Raw genomic sequence first — 26,558 nt, forward strand, 5'->3', positions numbered from 1 at the left:
TTACATAACTTAAAGGCGCTGTATATAAGAATGTGGCCAAAACGGTTACTGCACTCAAATTCAAAATACTGCCGCGAGTTGTGTCCGCCCCCCCTCCCCTACAGATTCGAGGTTGCTGGACAGTGGCACGCTGGAGACTGATTTGTTTGCCCACGGGCGGCTGCCATGGCAGGGCTGCGTCGCCACGTCCTTGATCTTCGGTTTTCCAGCGGACCGTTCGAGCAAGTCCGGCTTCCCTGCTGCTAATGCTGCTGCCGGGATACAGCTGAGGAGACTGCTAATGCTATGTACCGGGACACTGCTAATGCTGCTTGCCGTGCTGCTGTAGCTCAGTCGTAACTTTAACTGATGCTGAGACTCTACTGACTGCGTGACTAGTAGACAGTGGTGGGTGTTATATGAACATTATTCCTTAGTCTCTGTGACATATTAGGAGGATTTTACGACTATTTGCTTTAGATTTCTTATATATAGCTCCTTTAAATTACAAGAACTGCAAGGGACCAGTCTGTTTTGAGTTAAGGAAAAAATCATTCTAATTATTTTAATTTTGGACTCTGAAAGAGCTAACCTGGAACTAAGATACTTAGAAGATATGGTTATTATTACATAAGTTGAGTTACAAGGACTGCGAGGGACTGGTCTGTCCAGAGTTAAGGGGAAAAAAACAAAACAAAAAAAAACAATGAACAATCTGAGGACTCCTACAGTTATCTACACAATGTAGTCGGGACACGAAAATGCAGAGGGCATGTCAAATAAAGATATGCGCCCATCTTCCAGGGCTCCTCTCTCTATGAAGAGAGGAATTTCCCTCTATGAGTGCTTTAACATCACAAGCACCAGAAAGGCTCAATCTGACCGAGCCTCATCATCGGAAGCAACAGAAACTAAAGAAGGTAAAGAGGACTCAATTAGATTTAAGTTCTTTTTACATTTGTATATAGTTTTGTTACTAAGTTCATGAGTGTTTTTGGGATGTATAAGGTTTTAAAAAATACAGCACAACACAGGGAGAAAGAAGGCACAAATAACATGAAAAAGAAATGACAGACAACCAAAATCTTAAGATTATTTCATACAATATAAATGGAATCCTTAACCCAGCAAAAAGAAGCAAAATCCTGAGTAAACTGAAAAAAGAAAAAACACACATTGCTTTACAACAGGAAACGCACCTCATCTCAATAGAACATAAAAAATTGGGGAGGCTGGGACTTTCAGAAATATTCCATTCATCATACAAATCTTGTCATAGAAGAGGCGTAGCCACCCTAATATCTCAAAGATTTCCCTTTGAGAAGACCTCAGAGATAAAAGATAAAGAAGGAAGATACTTGCTGGTCTCGGAAAATAGAGGGTACTGAAGTATCGATACTGAATGTTTATATTCCACCTGGCAGTAATATAGCATTCTACAGAAAAATATTTGACTTGATGTCTGAAGCAACAGACATTCTTATATGCAGAGGGGATTGGAACATACAAATTAATCCAAGGCTAGACTCCTTGAAAACGTTCACACAAACCGCAATTCATAAAAAAATTAAGATTCTCATGTCGGAACTTGGGGTGATTGATCTATGGCGAGATGTTCATCCATCAGAACGAGATTACACACATTATTTTTATCCACATGATGTGTACTTGAGAATCAATTATTTTTTTATTTATAAGAGAGATTGTCCTAGAGTACATCAGTGTGAGCATGGTAATATTGACTTGTATTAGTCATAAGTATTCTTAATGATATGCAATTTAAAACACAAATAAAGAAAGAAATAGAACAGTTTTTACAAGAAAATAAACGTTACCTCAGAAATGGTATGGGATACATTAAAAGCTGTTTTAAGGGGGAATATAATCTCATATTGTGCAAACAAAAAGAAAGAAAGACAAGAGAGACTAGCAAAACTAACTAAAGAACTGGGAGAGCTTGAGACAAAACATGAAAAGGACACAACCCCGAATATTGCGTACAATTAAAGGAAATTAGGAAGGAGATAAACATGATCTATACAAAACAAAATACTATGAGACGGGCTCAAAATTTGCAAAACTGTTAGCGAGAAAACTACAAAAACAAAAAGCAGACAACACTATACACAAAATCAGGGACCCAATTACAAAGAACCTAGTATATAAAAGAGGAAATACAGACAGCCTTCCAAAAATATTATAAAGAACTATATTCTCAACCACAATTAGAGGAGGAACAAAATATTGGAATTTTTTAAAATTCTCTTAACTTACCTATCTTAAATGAGGAACAAAATAATAAATTGATGGCAGAAATAACAGAGGAAGAATTAAATAAAGCCATTTCCAGGCTAAAAACCAACAAGTCACCAGGGCCAGACGGATTCTCATCTGAATGGTACAAGACCTTCAGGACCGAACTAAAACCATACCTCCTTCATATATTCAATAAAGCTTTAAAAGAAGGAAAGATTCCTCCAACATGGAAGGAAGCCACTATATCAGTCATACCCAAAGAGGGAAAAGAATGTGGCTCGTTTAGACCAATTTCAATTCTCAATATTGATTATAAATTATATACATCAATTCTTGCAAGAAGAGTTGAAGAAGTTCTTCCCCAGCTCATCCATACAGACCAAACCGGATTTGTACCACAGAGACAAACACATGACTATATAAGATGATCACTACATGTACTAAGCCATGTTCAAGAACAAAAATTACAGGCCTTATTGGTCAGTTTGGATGCAGAGAAAGCCTTCGACTTGGTGAGCTGAGGGTTCTTGTACAGGGTCCTTGAGAAATTTGGCTTTCATGATAGTTTTATTAATGCAATTAGCTCTCTATATAATAACCCAACTGCCTGAGTTAAAATAAATGGACACTTATCAGAGACCATCAAATTAGAATGTGGCACAAGACAAGGCTGTGGAATGTCACCGCTTCTTTTTGCACTCTTAATAGAGCTGCTAGCCCGATGGATCAGACAGAAAGACAGCATCAAAAGTGTTAACATAACGATGAACACAAGGTGGCCCTGTACGCAGACGACATTTTGGTGTACCTAACTGAACCTTCTAAATCTCTCCTTGAATTATTTAAATTACTAGAACAATTTAGTAAATATGCGGGATATAAACTAAATATCCAAAAAACACAAATTTTAAAACTAAATTACAGCCCACCAATAGAGCTCCAAAACAGATTCCACATGAGCTGGGACCAAGAGGTAATAAAACATCTTGGAAAACTGCTGCCAAAAGAAATAACCACAACTAAAAAAAATTAACTACAACCCACTCCTAAATAAATTAAAAGCAGATATATTAAGATGGAATTCCAACCCATTTATGAGTTTAACACAAAGAATAGAAACCATTAAAATGAATATCCTCCCTAGAATCCTGTTTCTGTTTCACGCTCTGCGCCCTCGTCATCTAACTTGCAAATGAACCATAGACTGTATAAAATAATGGACGTAGTCACCGTGACGTCACCCATCCGTTTCTGAAGAGTGGATTTGAAGCTCAAAATACTCCGCTCTGGACGTCGCCATCTTGGCAGTGCCTGACTCCGCCCACCCCGGACAATCAAAAATGGGCAAAGAGGCGGGACGAAGGAAGCCTGGTTGCCTAAACACGCCCACCTCGCTCGGCGCTGCTAAGTTAGCTAAGGCTAACAAGCTAGGCTAACACGCTACGAGGCTAAGAAGCTACGCTACTTTGGCTAGCCCTGTGGTGTTGTCTGCTCCCGCTTGGTGCCAGCCCCCTCACGAAACTTGAGGTAAGTTGAGTTTAGCTGAAACTAACGTTATACAACAAACATTGAAACAATGATTCAGCTGTTATCTTAAAAAAAAATGCTTCAACTTTTTTTAAATATATAACGCTAATTATTTATTACACTCATTTTACTTTCATATGCACAGTGTGGATCATTGGTGACAGCTATGTCCTGCGTAGTGTCCAGAGAGCTGCAGAGACCTTGGGAAGCACCCTCAGCATGCCGGGCATCCGTGTCTGCTGGTTTGGCTGGGGTGGACTGCAGTGGGGAGGCCCTCTCTCCTTCTTTTCCCACTCCCTGCGAGGAAGAGCAGCACCAGATGTCCTCATCGTCCACTGTGGCGGCAGTGACATGGGGAAGGTCAGCAGTGTCAAGCTGGTCAGCATGATGAAGGAGGACCTGCACCAGCTTCACCTCGAGCATCCTGGCATTAAGATAATATTTTCTTCATTGGCCCAAAGGTGAAGGTGGGAGGCTGGTGGCAATCCAGCAAAGATTGGTAAGGCCAGGAAATGTGTTTACAGTGTTATGGCTACATTTGTTCATAGTATAAATGGTGCCATAATTGAGCACCCTCACATCAGACACATTCATCTCACACCTAGGAGAAATTATATGTTTTTAAGTAAATTAGTTAATTGTCTTAAAGACCACCTCCAAACGCAGTGAACTGCTTACTGTTGGCAGTGTCACTGCTTTTGAATTTGGCCTTTAGGACACATTTTGTTAGGCCTGAACATAGCCCAGGCTGTCATGGCCAATGTTGAGTTTTTTATATTCATCTATAACTTGTTTAAAATTTCAATAAATTCTATTTATATTTGCACTCCTTTTGTCTTTATTACTGACTGAATGTTGTATTTCACAATCAAATCTGACTGACAATTGAAAGGACAAACAAAGCATACATTACAGATAAAACATTAAGCATTAATGTTCAACATTGTCACTGACAAAAAAGTAAGCAGTCCATTTCTGTGTGGGCCTGATTATTTTAACTTTGTACTTTAAGACAACTAAGCACCTTACACCCAGCAGCAGAGCCTGAGAAGGTTTTGGAGAGTAACCTTTGTTTGCTGCTCTGTTAGAAGTCTAGTTTTAACACAAAAGAATGTGACTGGATGAAAGGGCTCAAAGTGAAAAACAAAGAATTAGCTGGACACAATAGTTTTGAAGCCCCCAAGGAGGTATCACTTGTTCGCTATGTTGCCACTGATGTTTTTATAGTGAGGCAAACAGAAAGATAATCAGCCAATTATGTGTTGGTTTTTTTTAGCCTCACTATATAAGCCTCAATACCGAGCAATACCTACAGAACCTTCTCATATGTCACAACGTCACAAATAAATAATACCTCCTACGGGACTTAAAACTATTCAGTGTGCAGATATTTCCTTGTTTTTCACAAAAGAACAAGAGTTTCTCAGTGAAGTTTTCTTCATTTGTCTTAAAGAAATGCTCAAACAAAACCAGCACATAACATCAGCTTTTCATTTTTTTTTACATTCTGCTAAGATAAATGCAAACTTGGGTAAATGTTAAGACATAAATGAAAACATTAAGATGCCATTAATAACGATTATATTTTGTTAATGGTTTAAATCACCACTATATTTCCAATCATCACAGGAAACTGATGAATGACAGCTTTCAAAAAATTTGCTTTTACTCTAAAGTAAATTTTGTCTGATCCACTTTATATCACAAAAATTCTAACCATTACACAAACAGTTTAACAAAATTAAGTCAAAGCTTGCATTCATGAAATCATCACTATTAAAAGGTTACAAAAAGTACACATGAAATAAATTAAAAGATTTATAACAGTAATTAAAAATCCTATGGATTAGGACCAGTGTCACAATTTGCAAAATCAAAACAACCTCTTTATTGTGGAGTAATTATCACATTGGTCGAGGCGTTGTAACTTTCCTCAAGTGTCCTACAAGAGAGAAAGATGACAGGTTAAAAACACAGGTAGAAAACATTGACTACAGCCTGTCTTGGTCAAAAGCCCACTCAACACCAAAATGATCTTATTGCTGAGTAAGTGCCTGTCATTCATAAAATAGTTTTGTGTTTAAGTTCTGTAGATATTCAACTTTATATTTGAATGTGATTTTAAATTTAACTGTACTCTCAAAACAACTGGAGTGTGAATGTACAATATGCAGTTCATCCACATTAAAATAATTGTTGCTATCAAAAGGAAACTGAACTGTTCTCAAAGCTCACTGCCACTGTGGAATCATGCTATGTTCGGCTGTCTCATTATGAGAATATTTTATTCCATTGGTTCTTCACAGACTGTGTGTGGGGGGAAAAAGGTAGTAATTCTCACTTTGATAAAGGGTCTTTGCATAAAAGGCACTAAAATGTTAAAGCTGGTAAATACATGTCATGTTCCTTGATTGGTAAAATCTTCATTTGGCCTTTTGCATCAGGGGAACGCTAAACTGCACTGGTGTGTCAGTAATTTCACCTTATCAGTAATAGTACAGAGCAAGCTGTGCCCTAATCGAGTACTTAGTAATGTATGACAATTAGTAATTTATGTAATGCATTTAAATGTATTATGGACAATAATACATCATTTTAAACTACTAAGTTTCTTGACTCTTTGTGAGGTACTGTATGAAAAAAGGTGTCTTTATCCTGGAGTCAGTGCTGAAGTGATGACTCTCAAAGTGTTCACTGCACAGACGGGAAGTCTTGTTCGGAGTCCAGTTCTGTCTCCTTGTGTTGAGTGTCCACTGATCCAGTCTGTCTGGGTCACCTAGAGGAAAACTTTACACAGACAAATAGATATTAAAAGTAATATATGTGTTAGCTACCTACTTCACAGACACTTTTACATGCAAACAATACAACTTAAATTACTTCAATGTTCAACAGATCATAATCAATTTATTTTAGCAAAACAAAAAGGTGGTGGCCATCACAGTCCTCATATTCTGTCTGTGCATTATCTATTGTTGTGTAACTACAGGTCTATATCATACACTAATCTTCTTAATATTTTATATGTGACAGTCAAATGTCACATTAGTTTTTTTTAATTACGTTACACACCTTATTGTAATTTTACACAGTTCGCCACTTTTTAATTTACATACACAAGTATAGCCTTAATGTTACATTAATGTTACACTGCTCACATGACAACGTTAACATTGCATCACGTTAGCTAACTAACGTGGTGGACCTTTATTTTCAAACCTCACACAGCCTCAGCCTTTTGTTCAAAATATTCTCTCCCTAAATGCCTATATCCTAACACTTCTCTGTCAGGCTCTGACTTCGATGCATCCCCGGACTGGCATCTTGCTCGAAGGCTAACCGTTAGCTGGCTGGTTAGCTAGTTAATGAGCTAAGCTTGTGTTGTATTTACTATGGCAATGGAAGTAATCATCAGGGCTTCTAAGTGGGTGGTAGGTGGGGAGAGACGGCAGAATGGGTTGCATCTTCCACCAGTTAGGGCTTACATGGATGACATGACACTGGTGACCACAACAATGCCATGTACAAAGAGGCTACTAGAGAAGGTAAATAAGAACCTCAAGTGGGCCAGCATGAAAATCAAGCCTAGTAAATCTAGAAGCATCTCGATATGTAGAGGGAAGTTAAGTGATAGGAAGTTTGTCATAGATGATGAGGACATCCCAACAATTAGGGAAAAGTCAGTAAAGAGCTTAGGTAGGTGCTACAATGTAGAGTTGAATGATAAGGAACAGGTGGTGAAATTTAGAAAAGATGTGGCTGAAGGATTGGATAGAATAGATAAATCAGAACTTCCAGGAAAGTTGAAGTTGTGGTGTTTGCAATTTGGGCTATATCCTAGGTTAATGTGGCCATTGTCAGTTTATGAAATTCCAATATCTGTTGTGGAGAGAATGGAAAGGTCGGTTAGCTCCTACATTAGGAAGTGGTTGGGCGCTCCTAGGTGCCTAAGTAGTGTTGCATTGTATGGAAAAGGGATACTTCAGCTGCCAGTATCTAGTTTAACAGAGGAATTTAAATGTACCAAGGTCAGGACAGAGCTCTTGTTATCTGGGAGTAAGGACGTGGTAGTTAGGAGTGTGGTTCCAAATCCAACCAAGGGGAGGAAGTGGAACCCAAGATCGGCAGTTCAGGAGGCAGAGGCAGCTCTTAGACATGCAGAGATTGTAGGTAATGTTCAGTTTGGCCGGGGAGGCCTGGGGCTTGGCTCAGGTAAACCGGTATGGAATACAGCAGGCCTCAAAGATAAAAGAAAGCTGGTTGTAGAACAGATACGCAGACAGGAAGAGATAGTAAGGGGTGCAAAGGTAGTGGCCCAGGCTAAACAGGGACAGTGGTTGAATTGGGAAAGTGTAGAGAAGAGGAAGCTTAGTTGGAGGGACCTGTGGAGTATGGAGGAGAATCGTATTAGATTCCTGGTAGGGGCTACATACGATGTGTTACCAACCCCCCAGAACCTAAAACTGTGGGTAAATGAGGACCCATCATGCCCATTGTGTTCACGTACCGCAACTTTAAAGCATATTTTGTCAGGCTGTAAAGTTGGCTTGTCACAAGGCCGATATACATGGCGACATAATCAGGTGTTGAAATGTTTAGCTGCAGGCATCGAAGGGAAACGAAGACAGGTGAATTCAGAAGGTGTTAAGGATAGGGGCTTAGTAATTCAGTTTGTCCGTGAGGGAGAGAAATACAGAAGGGATAAGTTAGTGAGGAGGCAAGGGTGTGGCCGCCTAGAAGGTGCTTGTGATTGGGAAATGCAAGTAGATTTAGGGGGAAAGCTTGTTGTTCCTCAGGAAATAGTCTGTACCAGGCAGAGGCCTGACTTAGTGTTGTGGTCAGTGAGTCAACAGATAGTTTATTTCATTGAGCTGACAGTTCCTTGGGAAGACTCAGTGGAAGAAGCCTATGAAAGAAAAAAGCTTAGATATGCAGACTTAGGAGCCGAAGCTGAGCAGCGAGGATGGAAGACTAGGATTTGTCCAGTGGAAGTGGGGTGTAGGGGATTCATAGCAAGATCAACTGTCTCACTCCTGGGGGAACTCGGAGTGCGGGGACAGAATTTGAGGAAGACAGTGAGGGAAATGTCAGATGAAGCAATTAAATGCAGCCAGTTTATCTATTACAGAAGAAATAATGTCAGCTGGGGGCCAGCAGGGGGAACTACTAAGCAGGGCACATAACTCCTTGAGATCAGGTGGAGAGATCCACTTCCTGTCAGGAGAAATCCAGGAAGAGGAAGTATTTAAGTGTGGGAGTGGCCTATTGGAATCCATTTTGTTTGAGGCCATGCGGCAAGGTGAGTGTGCTTGCTGATCCTGTAAGTCCAGTTAGCTCCTTTAACTTTAGCTTATATTGTAGTTATGCTATGTAGTGTGTGAAATAGAGTATGGTGAATGTGACAGGAAAGCTAGTATCAGCATTGCTTCTGCCTGGAGCTCGCATGTATGGAGCCTGGGTTTGGTTGAAGATGGCAGTGCTGTTTGGGCTGAGAAAGCCATGTGTAAGTAAGAAGGAAATCCAGGAAGAGGAAGGTTATTTAAGTGTGGGAGTGGCCTATTTGAATCCATTTTGTTTGAGACCATGCTGCAAAGTGAGTGTGTTTGCTGATCCTGTGAGTTCATTTATCTCCTTTAACTTTAGCTTACATTGTAGTTATGCTATGTAGCGTGTGAAATAGAGTATGGTGAATGTGCTAGTAAAGGTAGTATCAGCATTGCTTCTGCCTGGAGCTCGCATAAACGGAGCCTGGGCTTGGTTGAAGTTGGCAGTGCTGTTTGGGCTGAGATCACTGTCCAGCCTCCTGGAGGTGTCATTGTTGTGAGGGCTCGTCCTGGGGAGGTAGACTGTACAGCCTAACCCGGCGGGGGAGTGTGATAACCTAACAAGGCTTCCTTCCCTGGGTCTACCTCCTCTGTGGTAGTATAGGTAAGGTAAAGGAGGTTGTTCGGTTAGTGTGGGGAGCAGTGAGACCTGGCATTAGGGGAGTGTCTCTGGGACGCCAGAGATCACTGTCTAGCCTCCTGGAGGTGTTGTGGGACTAACTAGGCGAAACACCGGTGAAAGGAGGTTCCCACCCGATGACCCCAAAGACATGCTAGTTATCACTGCTCACGGGTCTGTATAGTTAAGCCTTGCCATAATAGCTTATCGTAGGGCTTAGGAGGATTATTCACTGAGCGCTGATCCCTTTTTTTTTTTTTTATTATTATTAGAGCACAAACTTCTTGTGTTTATTTGAATTGTATCGTATTGTATTGTCTGTGGCTCTGTAACTTGATGTGGATGTTGCTGCTGTGATACAGGTCGCACTTGAAAATAAGGCCTCCGGTATCAACGTGATGTTACATGTATTAAATAAAGGCTTAACTTAATAATATAATAATAAGCTGACAAGCTAGTGGTGACCGCAGACACCGATACACGCTGCTGACAAGCTAGGTGGTGACCGCAGACACCGATACACGCTGCTGACAAACTAGGTGGTGACCATAGTGACCGCAGACACCGATACCCGCTAATTAGTGCTAACATATAAACATAAATAAAATAATACTAGAATTTCCGAATTTCACTTACTGAAAAACCTGGAGCACAGACTTCTTGGACAGTCTGTTGGTATAATTAGTCCAACAGCAAGCCATATTACTCCAATGTTTGCCTGAAAAAATATCCAAAAGGTACAAACATGGCTGAGAGGACAGGTTCAATTCCTTGAACATGGGCACGAATTGGCTGAGATGAAGCCGAGCAGACGGCCGAGTCTGAGCTCAGCTCCGCCGAGCTCTGCGCAGCGAAGCCAGCGGCTAGTTAGCATGCTAGTTAGCCACCCGTGATGGTGCGACTTGTCACTCAATGTGACCACACCCTTAATTATACGCAATTTCAAACCTTAATAACATTTAAACGGATGAGTTAGAAAAAAATTCAAAAAAGCAAGTATTTTGCTGTTAAACAAGTTAGTAATATGCGTCTCTAGGCGGGTGCACAATGCGCATGCACTCTGCTCAGGCACACACGGAGCAGTCACACATATGCAAAAGATAAATAAAAATATGATTACAATGTGAAAGGCTATTATTGTGCACATTAAAATATTAATCAGAAACACGTCTTAATGGTCAGTCATTAATCAGAATGATCTAATCGCAGTAATAATGATCATCATAATCCGGGAAGTCCAAGCTCGCAATGTCCCAATATACTGAATTGCGAGCAGACCTCCACGGGCTGATGATGCATAGCCTGTAAAATGAACTTGTCTTTCCCAATTGAATTGTGATCATTTTGGCATGTAAATCACAAAATCAAAGATGTGAAAATGTTTGATAAACTTTATTTAGACATAAACACAACAATAACCAGCTTCTGTGAACTAAAAACGTAAACTTATAGCCCTACAAGTACAAATGTATATGTAAAAAAAAGGTTTTAGAATGTAAAACTGAAGATCATCTTGTCAGGAGGAGGAGGAGGAGGATGACCCAAGTTCCGCAGCCAGCGCCCGGGTGCAGCCACGGGACCAGCCCTTCCTGTACCTTCGGGGGGGGGGGGGGGGGGGGGGGGGGGGGTGTTAAGGAAGTAGAACAAATAATAAACAAATTGAAAAATCCATGGAAACACATTAAAACATGGAACACAATCAAAACAGAATATAAATTACTGGATAAGTTATGGATAATCAGATGTTATGCATACAACCCAGACTTCAAACCCAATCAATTAGACTTAAAACCTGGACAAGCAAAGGGACTACAACGTTCTATTCACTTACAAATAAGGGACTATTAAAAGACTTCCAAACTCTAAGAAGAGAATTTTCTTTAGTACAACAGGACTTTTATAGATACTTGCAATTACGTAATCATTTTGATAAATGCAATAAAAAACATCCAATAGATCTGGAAGATGCAATACTAAAAGAAATCCTAAGGTGTGAATCAGCTAAAGGTGCTATCTCAAGATTGTACAAAGGCTTCCTAACAAAAAAACTAGTACTCCATGGACTATATAAAAAATAACTGGGAAAAAGAAGGAGACTTAGAAATAACAAAAGAAGAATGGTATAACTACTGTGAACTACAGTGGAAATGCACCAATTCACATACATGGAGGGAATTTGCATGGAAATGTTTAACAAGATTTTTTACTACTCCAGAAATGAAAACTCATTACACAGGGGAAGACCCCATATGCTGAAGAGGATGTGGGGACCGGGATGTAACCCACTGGCATATATTTTGGCAATGCCCAGGGTTACATCATTTCTGGTCAGAGGTACATAAAACAATGGAAGAAATATTTCATATGATGATACCCAACCATTTCTAAACATTTATCTTAGGTAAATCAGACTTTATTACTGGAAACGTCGATAAATATCTATTTACATTAATTATATTAATATATTATATTATATATTAATATATTAATGAGCTGATACCCTTATTAATGAACAAGAAAAATCCTGTGGTATCCCTTTACCTGACCACACTAAAATAGCATGTGACTGCTAGTTTAACCTCCCACGAAAGTGCTGATATTTTCTACCCTACATATGTTTTTCTATTATACATCCCTGTTCTACTGTTCAATTAAAGTAAACATATTCATCTCCTCCCCCCATCCTTAATTATCAATACAAATATGTATGCAGGTATGTAAGTACGTGAAAGCAAGTGTGGACAAATATAAATGAGTGCATAGTATGGGTATGTAAAGATACATAATAGCCTAATTTCATCAATCAATCAATCAATCAATCAATTTTATTTATAAAGCCCAATATCACAAATCACAATTTGCCTCACAGGGCTTTACAGCATACAACATCCCTCTGTCCTTTGGACCCTCACAGCGGATAAGGAAAAACTCCCCCAAAAAAACCCTTTAACGGGGGGAAAAAACGGTAGAAACCTCAGGAAGAGCAACTGAGGAGGGATCCCTCTTCCAGGACAGACAGACATGCAATAGATGTCGTACAGAAAAGATCAGCATAATAAATTAACAGTACTCCGTATGACACAATGAGACAGAAGGAGAGAGAGAGAGAGAGAGAGAGAGATGCAGGACAGACGGTAATGACAGTAGCTTACAACAACTTTAATGAAAGTAATAATATTATAGTTCTGGCTACTGTGGTACAATATGTTGAAAAAATATATTAATATCTGGCAGTATACATGTGTGACAATAATCATATGTGTATAATAACAGTAGAAGTATGACTAATGACTAACGATGGCAGGACCACGGCAGCAGCACAACCACACACGTCACGCTATCCAGGCACCGCTGCCATATGAGTTAATCTGAGAGACAGTGAAGCACAAAGGCTCCGGAGAAGAAGCCCAGTTAGTGACATCCAGAATGGCCGAGTTAGCAAGATGCAGTAATAGGATACGAGAGAGAGAGAGAGAGAGAAGGAGAGAAGGAGAGAAGGTGCCTGGTGTATTATAGGGGGTCCTCCGGCAGACTAGGCCTAAGTCAGCCTAACTAGGGGCTGGTACAGGGCAAGCCTGAGCCAGCCCTAACTATAAGCTTTATCAAAGAGGAAAGTCTTAAGTCTAGTCTTAAATGTGGAGACGGTGTCTGCCTCCCGGACCATAACAGGAAGATGATTCCACGGGAGAGGAGCCTGATAGCTGAAGGCTCTGGCTCCTGATCTACTTTTGGAGACTTTAGGGACCACGAGTAACCCTGCGTTCTCAGAGCGCAGTGTTCTGGTGGGATAATAAGGCACTATGAGCTCTCTAAGATATGATGGAGCCTGACCATTTAGAGCTTTATAAGTTAACATTAGGATTTTAAATTCAATTCTGGATTTTACAGGGAGCCAGTGCAGAGAAGCTAAAACTGGAGAAATATGATCTCGTTTCTTAGTTCCTGTTAGTACATGTGCTGCTGCATTCTGAATTAGCTGGAGAGTTTTTAAGGACTTACTAGAGCTATCTGATAATAGAGAGTTACAGTAATCCAGCCTTGAGGTAACAAAAGTGTGGACCAATTTTTCTGCATCTTTTCGGGTCAGAATAGGCCTAATTTTCGCAATATTACACAGATGAAAAAATGCAGTCCGTGAGGTTTGTTTTAAATGAGAATTAAAAGACAAATCTTGATCAAATGTTACTCCGAGATTTCTTACGGTAGTGCTAGAGGCCAGAGCAATGCCATCTAGAGAAACTATGTCATCAGATAAAGAGTCTCTGAGTTGTTTGGGGCCAAGAACAATAACTTCAGTTTTGTCTGAATTTAACATCAGGAAATTGGTGCTCATCCAGGTTTTTATGTCTTTAAGGCAGTTATGGAGTTTAGTTAATCAGTGTTGCCAGATCTCGCGAGACAAATAAGCAACCAGACCTGTAAAAACAAGCCCAAAACAAGCGACTTTTTCTACAGAGCCCCCCTAGGTTCCTGGGAGAGAAAATTAAATAAACTGTGTGCACGGTTTTACAGTCCATGGGGACGGATTTTAAACTGTGAGTACAGATTGTCAGTTTACATCCATGTGGACAGATAAGCAAACTGTGCACAGTTTTGCAAAACTGTACCCATGGTACAGTTTATTTTTCTCCCCCCTGAGCTTCAGGACAATGACCACAAGAGGGAGTTAAACCACCTTTTAACATTATTTAACATTAGAAAACAGATGGGATATCAAATATAGACAGATGTACCAAGTACATTATATACACAGTAAACCTCTGGTAATTAAAATTTGCACACAAATAAATATCATCCTGAATTCACAAAGTCTTTATTTATTATTGCTTTTTATGCACTCATCTAACTCTTTTCTTTTAGTTACAGGACTGACGTTTTCCTAACCAGAAAAAAAACACATTACCCTGCTCTGCCTCTGATTGGCTAGTACTTGTTGCCATCAGGGTCAGAGCCAATTAGAAGCAGGATGCAGGTGGGGAAAAAACTCTGCTGTCTCCTGTGTGTATGGGGAAAGGGGAGGGACAGAGGGAACAGGCAAGACAAACTATCCTACGTGTGAAAGAGATCTCTGGGATGCTGGCGTGATAGTTGCTTTAAGGACAGGGACTCCGATCAGAGAGTAGGGGAGGGAGCGTTCAATCCAAAAACTTTAATGATCACAGTGGGCAATTACAGGTCAGGGATGAGCACAAGGTATTGTGGATACAGGTGAGGGTGTGTGTGTGTGGTACTAAAGGAAACAGAAGAAATAAAATATAGTATCAATCTTCAATGACATGTTATTTTATATAAATCAAAAACATATTATTATTCCTCTTAAATAATTAACCAAAAATGGACTGTTCAATTTGCATCTAAACACCCTGGTTTACACACTAAATTAACTGGACATACATTGCACCTCAATTACTGGCCATAATGAATGATTCTGTGGTCAACAGTGCCCTCTATTGGCAAAATGGCGTCACTGCAGTACTAGAAACGGCCACATGGCGAAATGCCGCTAAAATAATGAGGACATGTCCTTATGTACACAGTTATCAAAGAATCAACAAGTTACCAAACCCCATAGGCACATTCATCATGTATGACACTCATAAGATCAAAATATAAAGGCAAATAGGCTATATTAGCAAGAAATATGTCACCCTGTCCACATGCTCTGAACCATGTACCAAGAAAATGATGCATTAAACCCAGAAACAACAGAAAGCACTCAAAGAACGATTACAGGGCTGATAATACCAACAATACTGAGTGGTCTACCATTAGCAAAAGAGTTTGAGACTCACGTTTGTGCATGAATGCACACAATAGGCATCCACAGCTGCTCATCCATGGAAAATGCGCATGGGTCTAGCCTTAAGGAGGTATAACATCATCAACTACGGCAAGTGCGCCAGGATCAAACTACAGCAAGTCAGAAAAACTCACAATTACAGAGGGGGCTTGAAAACACTTATAACAATGAGAACAGATAACAGTAGACTTTCTTACACTACGTTTAAATAACATGTCGAAAATATCTGCATGACAACTTATTATGGAGCTGGGAACAAGCCCAAATAAGCAACTACACTTTAGAAACAAGCCCAAAAAAACTGCGACCCGCAACTACCAATATTTGTAAGCGACTTCACAGAAAAACAAGCCCAAAGTCGCTTATAATAAGTGGACTTGGCAACACTGTAGTTAACTGATTACCTTCTTCTGGCTTCATCGATAAATACAACTGTGTATCATCCGCATAACAATGGAAATTTATAGAGTGATTTCTAATGATGTTGCCTAAAGGAAGCATATATAGAGTAAATAGGATTGGTCTGAGCACAGAACCTTGCAGAACTCCAAAACAAACTTTAGTACGTAAGGATGATTCATTATAAACGTCAACAAACTGAAAACGAGCAGATAAATAAGATTTAAACCAGCTTAGTGCAGAACCTTTTAGGTCAATTAAGTGATCCAGTCTCTGCAGTAGAATTTGATGGTCAATAGTGTCAAACACCGCACTAAGATCTAATAAAACAAGTACAGAGACAAGTCCTTTGTCTGAAGCAATCAGAAGGTCATTTGTAATTTTAACTAGTGCTGTCTTAGTGCTATGATACACTCTAAATCCTGACTGAAATTCCTCAAATAAATTATTATCATGGAGAAAATCACACAGCTGGTCTGCGACTACTTTCTCAAGGATCTTTGACAGAAAGGGAAGATTAGATATTGGTCTATAGTTGGCTAACACCTCTGGATCCAGGGTGGGCTTTTTTAGTAGATGTTTAATTACAGCTGCCTTAAACGACTGTGGTACATAGCCTGTTAATAAGGATATATTGATCATATCTAATATATGAGTGTTAACTAAAGGTAAGACCTCCTTAAGTAGCCTAGTTGGGATGGGGTCTAAGAGACACGTTAATGATTTAGATGAAGAAATCACTGCGGCCAATTCTTGAAGAGAAATTGGGGAGAAGCAATTTAAATATATATTAGGTCTTACAGCTGTGTTTGAGGTTAGATAGGTAGTATCTGAGGGCAGGAGGTCATGAATTTTGCCTCTAATAGTTAGAATTTTGTCATTAAAAAAGCTCATAAAATCATTACTGCTAAGGGCTAAAGGAATACAAGGCTCAATAGAGCTTTGACTCTCAGTCAGCCTGGCTACAGTGCTGAAAAGAAACCTGGGGTTATTCTTGTTTTCTTCTATTAATGCTGAGTAATAGTTTGCTCTGGCATTGCGGAGGCCCCTCTTATAAGTTTTGAGACTGTCTGCCCAGATTAAACGAGATTCTTCCAGTTTGGTTAATCGCCAGTTCCTTTCAAATTTTTGCAATATTTGTTTTAACTTACGGGTTTGAGAGTTATACCAAGGAGCGAACTTTCTTTGCTTTGTTAACTTCTTTTTAAGAGGAGCTACAGAGTCAAGTGGTGTTCGCAGCGAGCTATCGACAAAATGATCAATTTGGGAGAGGTTAAAGTTGGTACGGGAAACCTCTGTTACTGAAGGACTTGGTATTGAATTTAACGACGGAGTAATCATTTCCTTAAATTTTGCGACAGCACTATCTGATAAACATCTAGTATAGTAACTGTTGCTGAGTGGCGTGTAATCGAGTAAAAAGAAATCAAAAGTAATCAAATAATGATCCGATAGCGAGGGATTCTGTGGAAAGACTGTTAGGTTATCAATTTCAATTCCATACGTCAGAACTAGATCGACGTCGACATGAATGTTAAAATCGCCTACAATAATAACTTTATCTGATTTAAGAACTAGACTGGATAAAAACTCTGAGAATTCAGATACAAATTCAGAATACAGGCCAGGAGCACGGTACACTATAACAAATAAAAGTGGCTGCGAGGTTTTCCAGGTCCAATGTAAAAGACTAAGAATGAGGCTTTCAAATGAATTATAGTCTAGTTTAGGTTTAGGGCTGATTAACAGGCTAGAGTTAAAAATGGCTGCAACTCCCCCTCCTCGGCCGCTGCCTCGAGGAATGTGGGTATTATTATGACTGGGAGGAGTGGACTCATTTAGACTAACATATTCATCTTGACACAGCCATCTTTCAGTGAGACTGAGTAAATCAATATGATTATCTGATATTAATTCGTTTTACTAACACTGCTTTAGACGATAGAGACCTGATATTTAACAGTCCGCATTTAATTCTCCTGTTTTGTCTTTCTGTCACAGAAGAGGTTTTAATTTTTATGAGGTTGTTATGCACAACTCCTTTTTGTTTAATTTTAGATTTAAATAATTTAGGTGGTCAGGGGACAGACACCGTTTGTATAAAACTATGAAAACTATGGCTGGGTAACTGAACTAGAAGCTCAGAGAGGCGTATAGGACTGCGACTCTGAGTCTGATCTCAACTCTGGGTTGTCAGGGATTTAAATTACTAATAAAATTTGCCAGGTTCCTAGAAATGAGAGCAGCTCCATCCAAAGTGGGATGAATGCCGTCTCTCCTAATAAGACTAGGTTTTCCCCAGAAAGTTTGCCAATTATTAACGAAACCCACATCGTTTGCTGGACACCACCTGGACAGCCAGCGATTAAATGATGACATGCGGTTAAACATGTCATCAGTGGTCAGCTTTGGGAGGGGTCCAGAGAAAACTACGGAGTCAATAACCAGAGTTTTATCCTCAGCGGGTGTGTCGCTGAGTGGGGAAAAGCGGTTGGTGGTGAGCCGTGGGCTTCGGCTTGGAGCTGTGCCTCTGGCGAACAGTTACCCAACCTCCCGGCTGAACAGGCGTTACCGGAGGACCGCTAGCAGAGGCTAAGGCTATGCTATGTGGCTCCGCACCGGCTACAGGGGGCTGTCTAACTACCGCAGCTACTGAATGGTTTTCCATGGTGCGGAGCCGTGCTGCTAATTCACTAAGCCTTGCCTCCAACGCAGCAAATAAGCTACACTTATTACAATTAAAAGGAGGCAGAGGCATAACTGAACATCTGGCACACCGAGCAAGAAAAAGCAGAGGGAGAAGCCATCGCTAACTGTAAAGCTAATGTAGCTACCAAGGCTAGTAACGTGCAAACAACAGCTAAGAGATTAGCAAGAAAGTCATAGAAAGGAGGAGAGCTATAAGTGCTTAAACAGAACTAGTGTGGGTTAAGACTTGAAGTAGATGTTAAAGCAACTGAAGTGAGAAAGCAGAAAGCAGGCTAGTAGAATTCACCAGAGCAGTACAGAGACGCTGTCACAGAAACACCGGAAATGACACAACTCGCTTACTGCAATACGTCAGCAGCCTCACATGGATGTAGCTATGTATGAGGAGCATTTCATCTGCACTTTCTTGTTATTGTTTTTTGCGGTTTATTTATTTATTTATTTATTCGGACTCGGATTATTTTTATATAAACTTTTTATACACGTACATTTTAAAATTAGGTTTATACTACATATCTTTTCATAAACATATGAGAACATTAAAAAGAAGGGGGGAAAAGACAGAAAAGAGGAGTATTGAGGTTATGATGGTTTAAAATTGTATCTGTATTGCCAAGACTGCACTGTTTTTATTTTCTTGGATTATTTGTAAACATTGGCAATGTCTTGATTGTATGCAATACTTCTGAAAATAAAAAGAAAATTGCAAAAAAAACAAAAACAAAAACCGAAAACTATAATTCCCTAGGACTGCGCCATGCAGCTTGATACATATCAACAACATAGTTGTACTTCTTCTGATTTACAAAGTAGGGTTCTAAATAGGGTTGTAAAAAGATATATCTACTGAATATATCTAATATCTAGTAAAGCCGAACTAGTAAATACACTGCACCTAGATGAAATATGTTAAGAAAAAGCAAGGATGTTGGCTAATTTCAGATATTTTAGCTAATACTCTAGAAACGGCGTTTTTGGGACGTTAGGCTTTTGCGGCTTGTAAAATAGAGTTGTAAAATAGGGTCGTAAAAAGATAGATCTACTGAATATATCAAATATCTAGTACAGCTGAACTATCATGTTATTATTATTATTATTATTATCATTATTATTATTATTGGTGGGAAATTATAACAGTTATACTTTAGTGCTTTTGTGTGTATACAGGACATTGTTGAATCAGGGAATCCGTGTGTCCACCACGACAAAGGATCCTAATTGACTTTACATTGGCATTGTTTCCATGGTACCGACAAGTAATTTCAACCCATTACATGCTGCCACCACGGAATGCAGTGTTAAGAGGTCGTGGTCATTTCACGTATCTCTGTGAGATCAGGTTGAACCGGGGCTAACCGGTGCTTCCTCCTCAGGCTCCACTTCACTCAGCTGCCTGACAGACCCGTTGCTTCTTCCCACTTTAACCTGAATAACAAACCGGGGCTAGCTGGGAGGCTAGCGGAGCATTAGCCGCAGCATGACCGGAGGCAAGCACAGCCAGTTAGCCTCCGCTAGCCTCCCAGCTAGCGGCGGCTCTCCATTTGGATCCAACCGGAGCACAGAGCCCCGGTTTGTTATTCAGTTTAAAGTGGGAAGAAGCAGCGGGTTTGTCGGGCAGGTGAGTGAAGTGGAGCCTGCGGAGGAAACACCGGGACCGTCTGGATGTAATAGTCCGTGGAGGTGCTGCGGTGCTCGGCTGCACAGATAGGAAACCCCTCGGCTGACAGGATGTACCACTCTCTCACTCTGCTACTTTGTTTATCTCATATATTCCTCGGACTTCTGGTTTCCCTTTTTGAGTTATTTCCTCCTACGCAGGCGCAGAACATACATGCTAGTTGGCCATCGGATGTAGTCTTTGTAGTGTGTTCTTTGATGTGTCAGCACCTTTAAAGAACAGGTTGAAGTTGTTGGTTTTGTCCACGTCACCATCCATAACCTGGCTATTCTTCTTTGAATAGCCTGTGATGTACTTCATTCCCTTCCACACCTCTCTGATGTTGTTCTGCTGCAGCTTACTTTCCAACTTTCTTTTGTAGTCCACCTTTGCCTGTCACAGTCTCTCCTTCAGCTCATGTTGAACCTCACTGAGCCTAATACACAGGGTTTGTATGTGGGCTGGAGAAAGACCGGATTATGATCTGATCTGATCTGCCGTGAGATGGTAGGGCAGAGGCACAGTAGGCGTCCTTGCCATTTCCATAAAACGAATCCAGTGTCCTATTCTCCCTGGTGGGACAGGTGTGTCGTGTCCCTGTCTGCACACACAGTAGAGAAGCCCATTAGATTCACACAGCTGTCAGGCACGTTGTCATTCAGCCACGTCTGCGTGAAGCAGATCAGACTACACTCCCTGTAGAGTTGGCTCCTCACCAATGCCAGCAGTTTATCACACTTGTTGGATAGTGAGTTTACATTCCCGATTATTACCAATGGCAGGAAAGGCTTGTATTTCCACCTCCTAGCCTTTAGCTTTGCTCCTGCTCTGCAGCCTCAGAACGGCTTCCTCAGCTCGGCTGGTATCGGGTGTTTAACTCCATAAGTCATTTCTCTCAGAGCCAGAAGATCATCCCTCGTGTACACAACTTTACTCATCACATTTGAAAAATTAACAATCATTATAAAAGAAAAGACACACTCAAAAATGACTTAAAAAACAGGAGCTACTTAGACTTGCTGCCACTCTAACTGGCGCATCACTCATAAAAAATAATAATAATAATAATAATTATGAGTATACATTATGAGTAATGAGTAGATTTTCAAGTGTTTAAAAATATATGTATTAATTCTAACCGGATTATGTGAACTCTATATATTCTGATCCTCACTTGGAGAGGAAAAAAAGCTTTGCAGAGTCATTCCTGTGGGCTATGGCAACACTAAACCCCTGCGCTTGCCTGAGGAGAGCTAAATGCACAAACCCGCTATTTTTAAATATCCCATGGAGAGAGACTCTCACTGCAGCCTGTTCTATTTTTTTTTCTATTGCTAACATGGCGAACCCTGCTAAACACATCATATGGCTAACAATGCAAACAATTTAGTCAGCGGTGCTGTGAATAAAGCTCCTGCTTGGTAAAGGGAACCTTGTCTCTGCCTGAGCAGAACTAACAGCTAGGTAACACCTTGGACTATTCACATAAAGTGTTACCCATAGCATGCCTGGTCAGTAGTGCTAACATTTGAAGCAGCCTTTGTATCAGAAGGTGTAGTTCTAGAAGTGAAGCTCTTAAAGGCCATATAATATTTATGGCCCTAGTCCCAGTGGGAAAGAGGCTGCCAGTAGGTTTGGTATGGCTCATGCAATCGGCACTGTATCTTTTCCTGGGGCAGCAGAGGCTGCTCTGCTGCAAATGAGGCCACAGTCATACAGGCAAGCAGTTAGCTTTACTCTCTCAGACCACAGCAACTGGTTTTAAAACAAATGGAAAGACTGTTTATGACACAGCCCAGACTGCCTCCTCAAGCAGCGGTTCATCCTTGTCTCATTCCTAGCCCTCAACAGTAGAGTAGGCGACATACACTGCTGCCAGAGTTTTGGCGGTTAGTGGTGTTGCCCACTCCTGCTGACAAAAAGGGTGCCATTGTGGGACACACCACATGCTGCAGGACCACGTTGAAACCCTTGTCTGAGCAAAAAGGCAGAGCATATCATGGGTAGTGGGTAGGGTAGGGCTCCATGCAGTTTCTTCTCCTTGAAGAGACCTGCCGGTCATTCTTTTCATCTTACTCTGGCCAGGACTTTGATGGAGCTTTCCAGCCTACTAGGTCTGAGCTGGGGTAGGGCGGTAAGGCTTGATGAAATGCAGCCACTGTTTACACTGCTCCCTGGGGAACGAGAGACAGGCAGTGCAGGAGCTGGTCTCCTCCAGGTGATGCCAACCCAGGCAGAGTCAGTGCAACTTGTGGGCATCCAAAAGAGACCTGGACATGGCACAGGTGAGGCAAAGCTTGTTGTCAGTCTTTGTAGAAGTTGAGTAGAGCAGAGAAAACTGTGACACCGGAGGGTGACAGAAAACTCAAGATCTGTTCTCAAGGCAGTGTGCCTCAGAGGGGTAAACCAATAGCAAAACCTCTTCGACTACGCACAAAATGAAACCAGAAAATCTAAGGCATCCAGTCTGTAAGGGCAAGTTCTCTCCTATATTTTGGTCTTAGAATCAACAGAAATGGCTTCAAAATAGCGGAACACCATGGTAGCCTCATTATTCTTCAGTCAAAAAATATCTTTAGGTTGTGAAATTAATCAGGAAGCATGAAAAACCAAAGTTCACTCAAGTTCTGCTCTTTACATTGCAAATGTGTACAGACCAGAGAATACATACCCCCTTTCCCCCAAACAAAGATGGCTGCAACCTTGTGGCAATATGTCACATTAGTAACCACTTAAACATAGCAGTTGTGTACATAGTTGTGTACTTAATAGTCCAAAGAGAAAACCTTGGTTCACTGGTAACTGGCCTTCACAAATATGGCCTGCAAAAATATAGTAAACTTTCACCATGGTACAAATAAAAGGAAACAAACTGCAGGAGTGACTGCCCCCTGTTGAACGAATGAACTTCCAGGTCAATTCTCCTCCTGAGCATAGTAGTGCTGACGCGATAATAAAGCCACTGTGACTGATTCATCATAATCCTCTCACAGACCCTGTGGAGTGCCACCAAGGTGTCCAAATACTATCCAAACTGTGCTGAAAATAAGACAGGTATTATGGTTTCCAATGGGAATGTACCAGAATATCAATTCATTATTTGTGTGTGTGTGTGTGTGTGTGTGTGTGTGACTTTTTCTCACAGAATAAACACAACCAGATCAGTCAGACTAAAATCCGTGTGGCCTCCACCCTCCTCTTTATCCTGGTTGGCTGCATCTTGTTTGTCACCATCCCAGCTGTGATCTTCAAACACATCGAGGGCTGGACAGCTCTGGATGCAACATATTTTGTTGTCATCACTCTGACAACTGTTGGAATAGGGGACTATGTCGCAGGTGAGAGTTTATCATTCATAGTCAAAGTAGTCATTAAAGGAAATGTTGTGAATGATCTGATTAGTTTTCTACATGTTATAAAATACTAATACATCAGGACACTTGTCAAAAGTTGAATCAGACTTAGATGACATTTGTAGTGACTGGAGTTGCAGTTTATTTTTATTCCTCCCCGCTGGTGATAACCCTGGCTGGAGGCCTTATGCTGTCTTTCTGTCTGTTCGTCCACCTGTCCATCTGTCCATCCATCCCATCCTTGTGAACACAATATCTGAAGAATGCCTCAATGGAATTTCTTCAAATTTGCCTCAAGGGAATTTCTTCAAATTTGCCTTGGTCTTGAACTCAACAATGAACGGATTAGTTTTTGGTGGTCATAAGTCAAAGGTCAAGGTCACTGTGACTTTCTCTGTCTCATTGTTCTGAACACAATATTTCAAGAACGCCTTAAGGGGATTTATTAAAAAATTTGGTACAAACATTCACTTGAACTCAGTGATGAACTGACTAGATTTTGGTGGTCAGAGGTCAAGGTCCCTGTGACTTTGGATCCAACTCATTAAACTCATCATGAATGCAACATCTCAATAACAGCTTTAGGGAATTTCTTCAAATTTGGCACAAATACTCACTTAAACACACACAATTAACTGATTAGATTTTGGTGGTTATAGATCAAAAGTCAAGGTTATGTGACTGCCAATCTCATTCTTGTGAATATGATATGTCAAGAATACCTCAAGTACATTTCTTCAAATTTGGCACAAATGTTCACTCGGACTCATTGATGAAGTGATTAGATTTTGGTGGTCACAGGTCAAGGTCAATGCTTTATGTCAAGAACACTGTGACAAAATTTCTTCAAATTTGACACAAATGTCAACTTGGACTGAAGAATAAACCGATTAGAATTTTATGATCAAAGCTGAAAGGTCAAGGTCAGTGTGACCTCACCCATAACTCAAGAATCCATATGGTAATTATTACAAAACTCAACAGTCTAATAGAATCAAATTATGGAGTGATGACATTTTATATCCAAAAGGTCAACTTCACTGTGACATCATAACATTATGCATAAACCACTCTTCGGGCCAATAATCAGTGTCATATCTCAGAAATTTATTGTATAGATCTTCTGTGCTGTTGGGGGAAGATGTGTGAGAAGCATCCATTTAATCACAACACAACAACAACAACTGGATCATGCAGGTGTAAAACTGCAAGACTGTAATTCTAGTTTGGTGTGCGTGTGTGTGTGTGTGTGCGTGTGTGCCTGCTTGCAACCATGCGTGTGTGAAGCATAATTCACTAATGGACTTGTAGTGCTTGTGTTGGTTGACAGTGTCCTCACCTTTAAAGATCGCTGACTTTGACTACAGAACAAAACAAAATCAACCCATCTGTGAATTTCTCATTAGGCTTCATTCCGTGTTCAAGTGGAAAAGTGATGTACATTTCTTTAGCCATTCATGTCTTGTTTTCTTATCAGGGGGAGACAGAAGGATTCAGTACCGGAAGTGGTACAGACCACTGGTGTGGTTCTGGATCCTGGGTGGTCTGGCCTACTTTGCTGCAGTGCTGAATATGATTGGTGACTGGCTGAGAGTGCTGTCCAAAAAGACAAAAGAAGAGGTATGCTCTCATATGAAATGATTAACGCTCATATGATGAAGATGCTGATATTCATGTTACATTCTTGACCAGGGTAGGACAAACTTTGTCATCTTCAGGTTCATCACTTACCAAATATGACTGCAACAACAAAAAATCATGTTTACTACACATAATGTATTATTTTGTTTATGAAGTGATTGATCATTTAGCCTGTCAATGTCACAATTTCTGACACTGTGTCCTTTCCCAATCCAATCACAGTTCTGAGCAAATTTTTGGTTGGTGGAATATGCTTGATGCCAAGTGTAAGTAATAATGATATTGATAATGATAACTTTAGAAAACTTTATGGTAAAAAATATGATAAAAATGCATGCTAAAAAATAAAACTAGAAGATTGAGTAAAATCCAGTTAAAATAGCAGGCTAAGACAAGATAAAACAACCATCAGTTAAAAACACATTTAGGGAGAAAGTAATGGTATAAAGGTGTGTCTTAACATTTTGTTTTAAAGTTTCAACATACATAGGGCCATTAAGACCCTCAGGTAGACTGTTCCAGAGTTTAGGGGCATAATTAACAAAGGCTGCCTGTTTTCTAGATCTGATATGCAGAGCAATCAAGAGGCTAGAGTCAGAGGATCTTAGGGGTCCAGCAGGTACATATATCTTGACCATGTCAGACAGATAAGATGGGATAAGGCCATTCAGTGATTTAAAAACTAACAAAAAAAAAATAAAGTTAACTTTGTGGTACAGGTAACAGTGTAATGATTTTAAGATTGCAGTAATATCAATCAATCAATGAATCAATTTTATTTATAAAGCCCAATATTACAAATCACAATTTGCCTCACAGGGCTTTACAGCATACGACATCCCTCTGTCCTTAGGACCCTCACAGCGGATAAGGAAAAATTCCCCCAAAAAAACGGCTAATGATGACTAATGATGGCAGCAGCAGCAGGAGGCATCTGGCAGGACCACGGCAGCAGCACAACCACACACGTCACGCTATCCAGGCTCCGCTGCGATATGAGTTAATCTGAGAGACAGTGGAGCACAAAGGCTCCGGAGAAGAAGCCCAGTTAGTGACATCCAGAATGGCCGAGTTAGCAAGATGCAGTAATAGGATACAAGAGAGAGAGAGAGAGAGAGAGAGAGAGAGAGAAGGAGAGAAGGTGCCCGGTGTATTATAGGGGGTCCTCTGGCAGACTAGGCCTAAGTCAGCCTAACTAGGGGCTGGTACAGGGCAAGCCTGAGCCAGCCCAAACTATAAGCTTTATCAAAGAGGAAAGTCTTAAGTCTTAAGTCTAGTCTTAAATGTGGAGACA

General features: G+C 40.5%; 1 protein-coding gene across 1 annotated transcript in view; it reads left to right on the forward strand.

Moving 5' to 3' along the window:
• Window positions 1-26,558, forward strand: part of kcnk10a (potassium channel, subfamily K, member 10a) — a 95,845-nt gene that overhangs the window by 58,181 nt on the left and 11,106 nt on the right. The window contains exons 5-6 of the mRNA XM_078174112.1: window positions 23,416-23,608; window positions 25,101-25,243. Coding sequence (XP_078030238.1) covers window positions 23,416-23,608; window positions 25,101-25,243 — 336 coding nt within the window. The remainder of the gene's footprint in view (window positions 1-23,415; window positions 23,609-25,100; window positions 25,244-26,558) is intronic.

The sequence above is a fragment of the Epinephelus lanceolatus genome, chromosome 13 (genome assembly GCF_041903045.1).
Source record: "Epinephelus lanceolatus isolate andai-2023 chromosome 13, ASM4190304v1, whole genome shotgun sequence".
Taxonomy (NCBI): Eukaryota; Metazoa; Chordata; class Actinopteri; order Perciformes; family Serranidae; genus Epinephelus; species Epinephelus lanceolatus.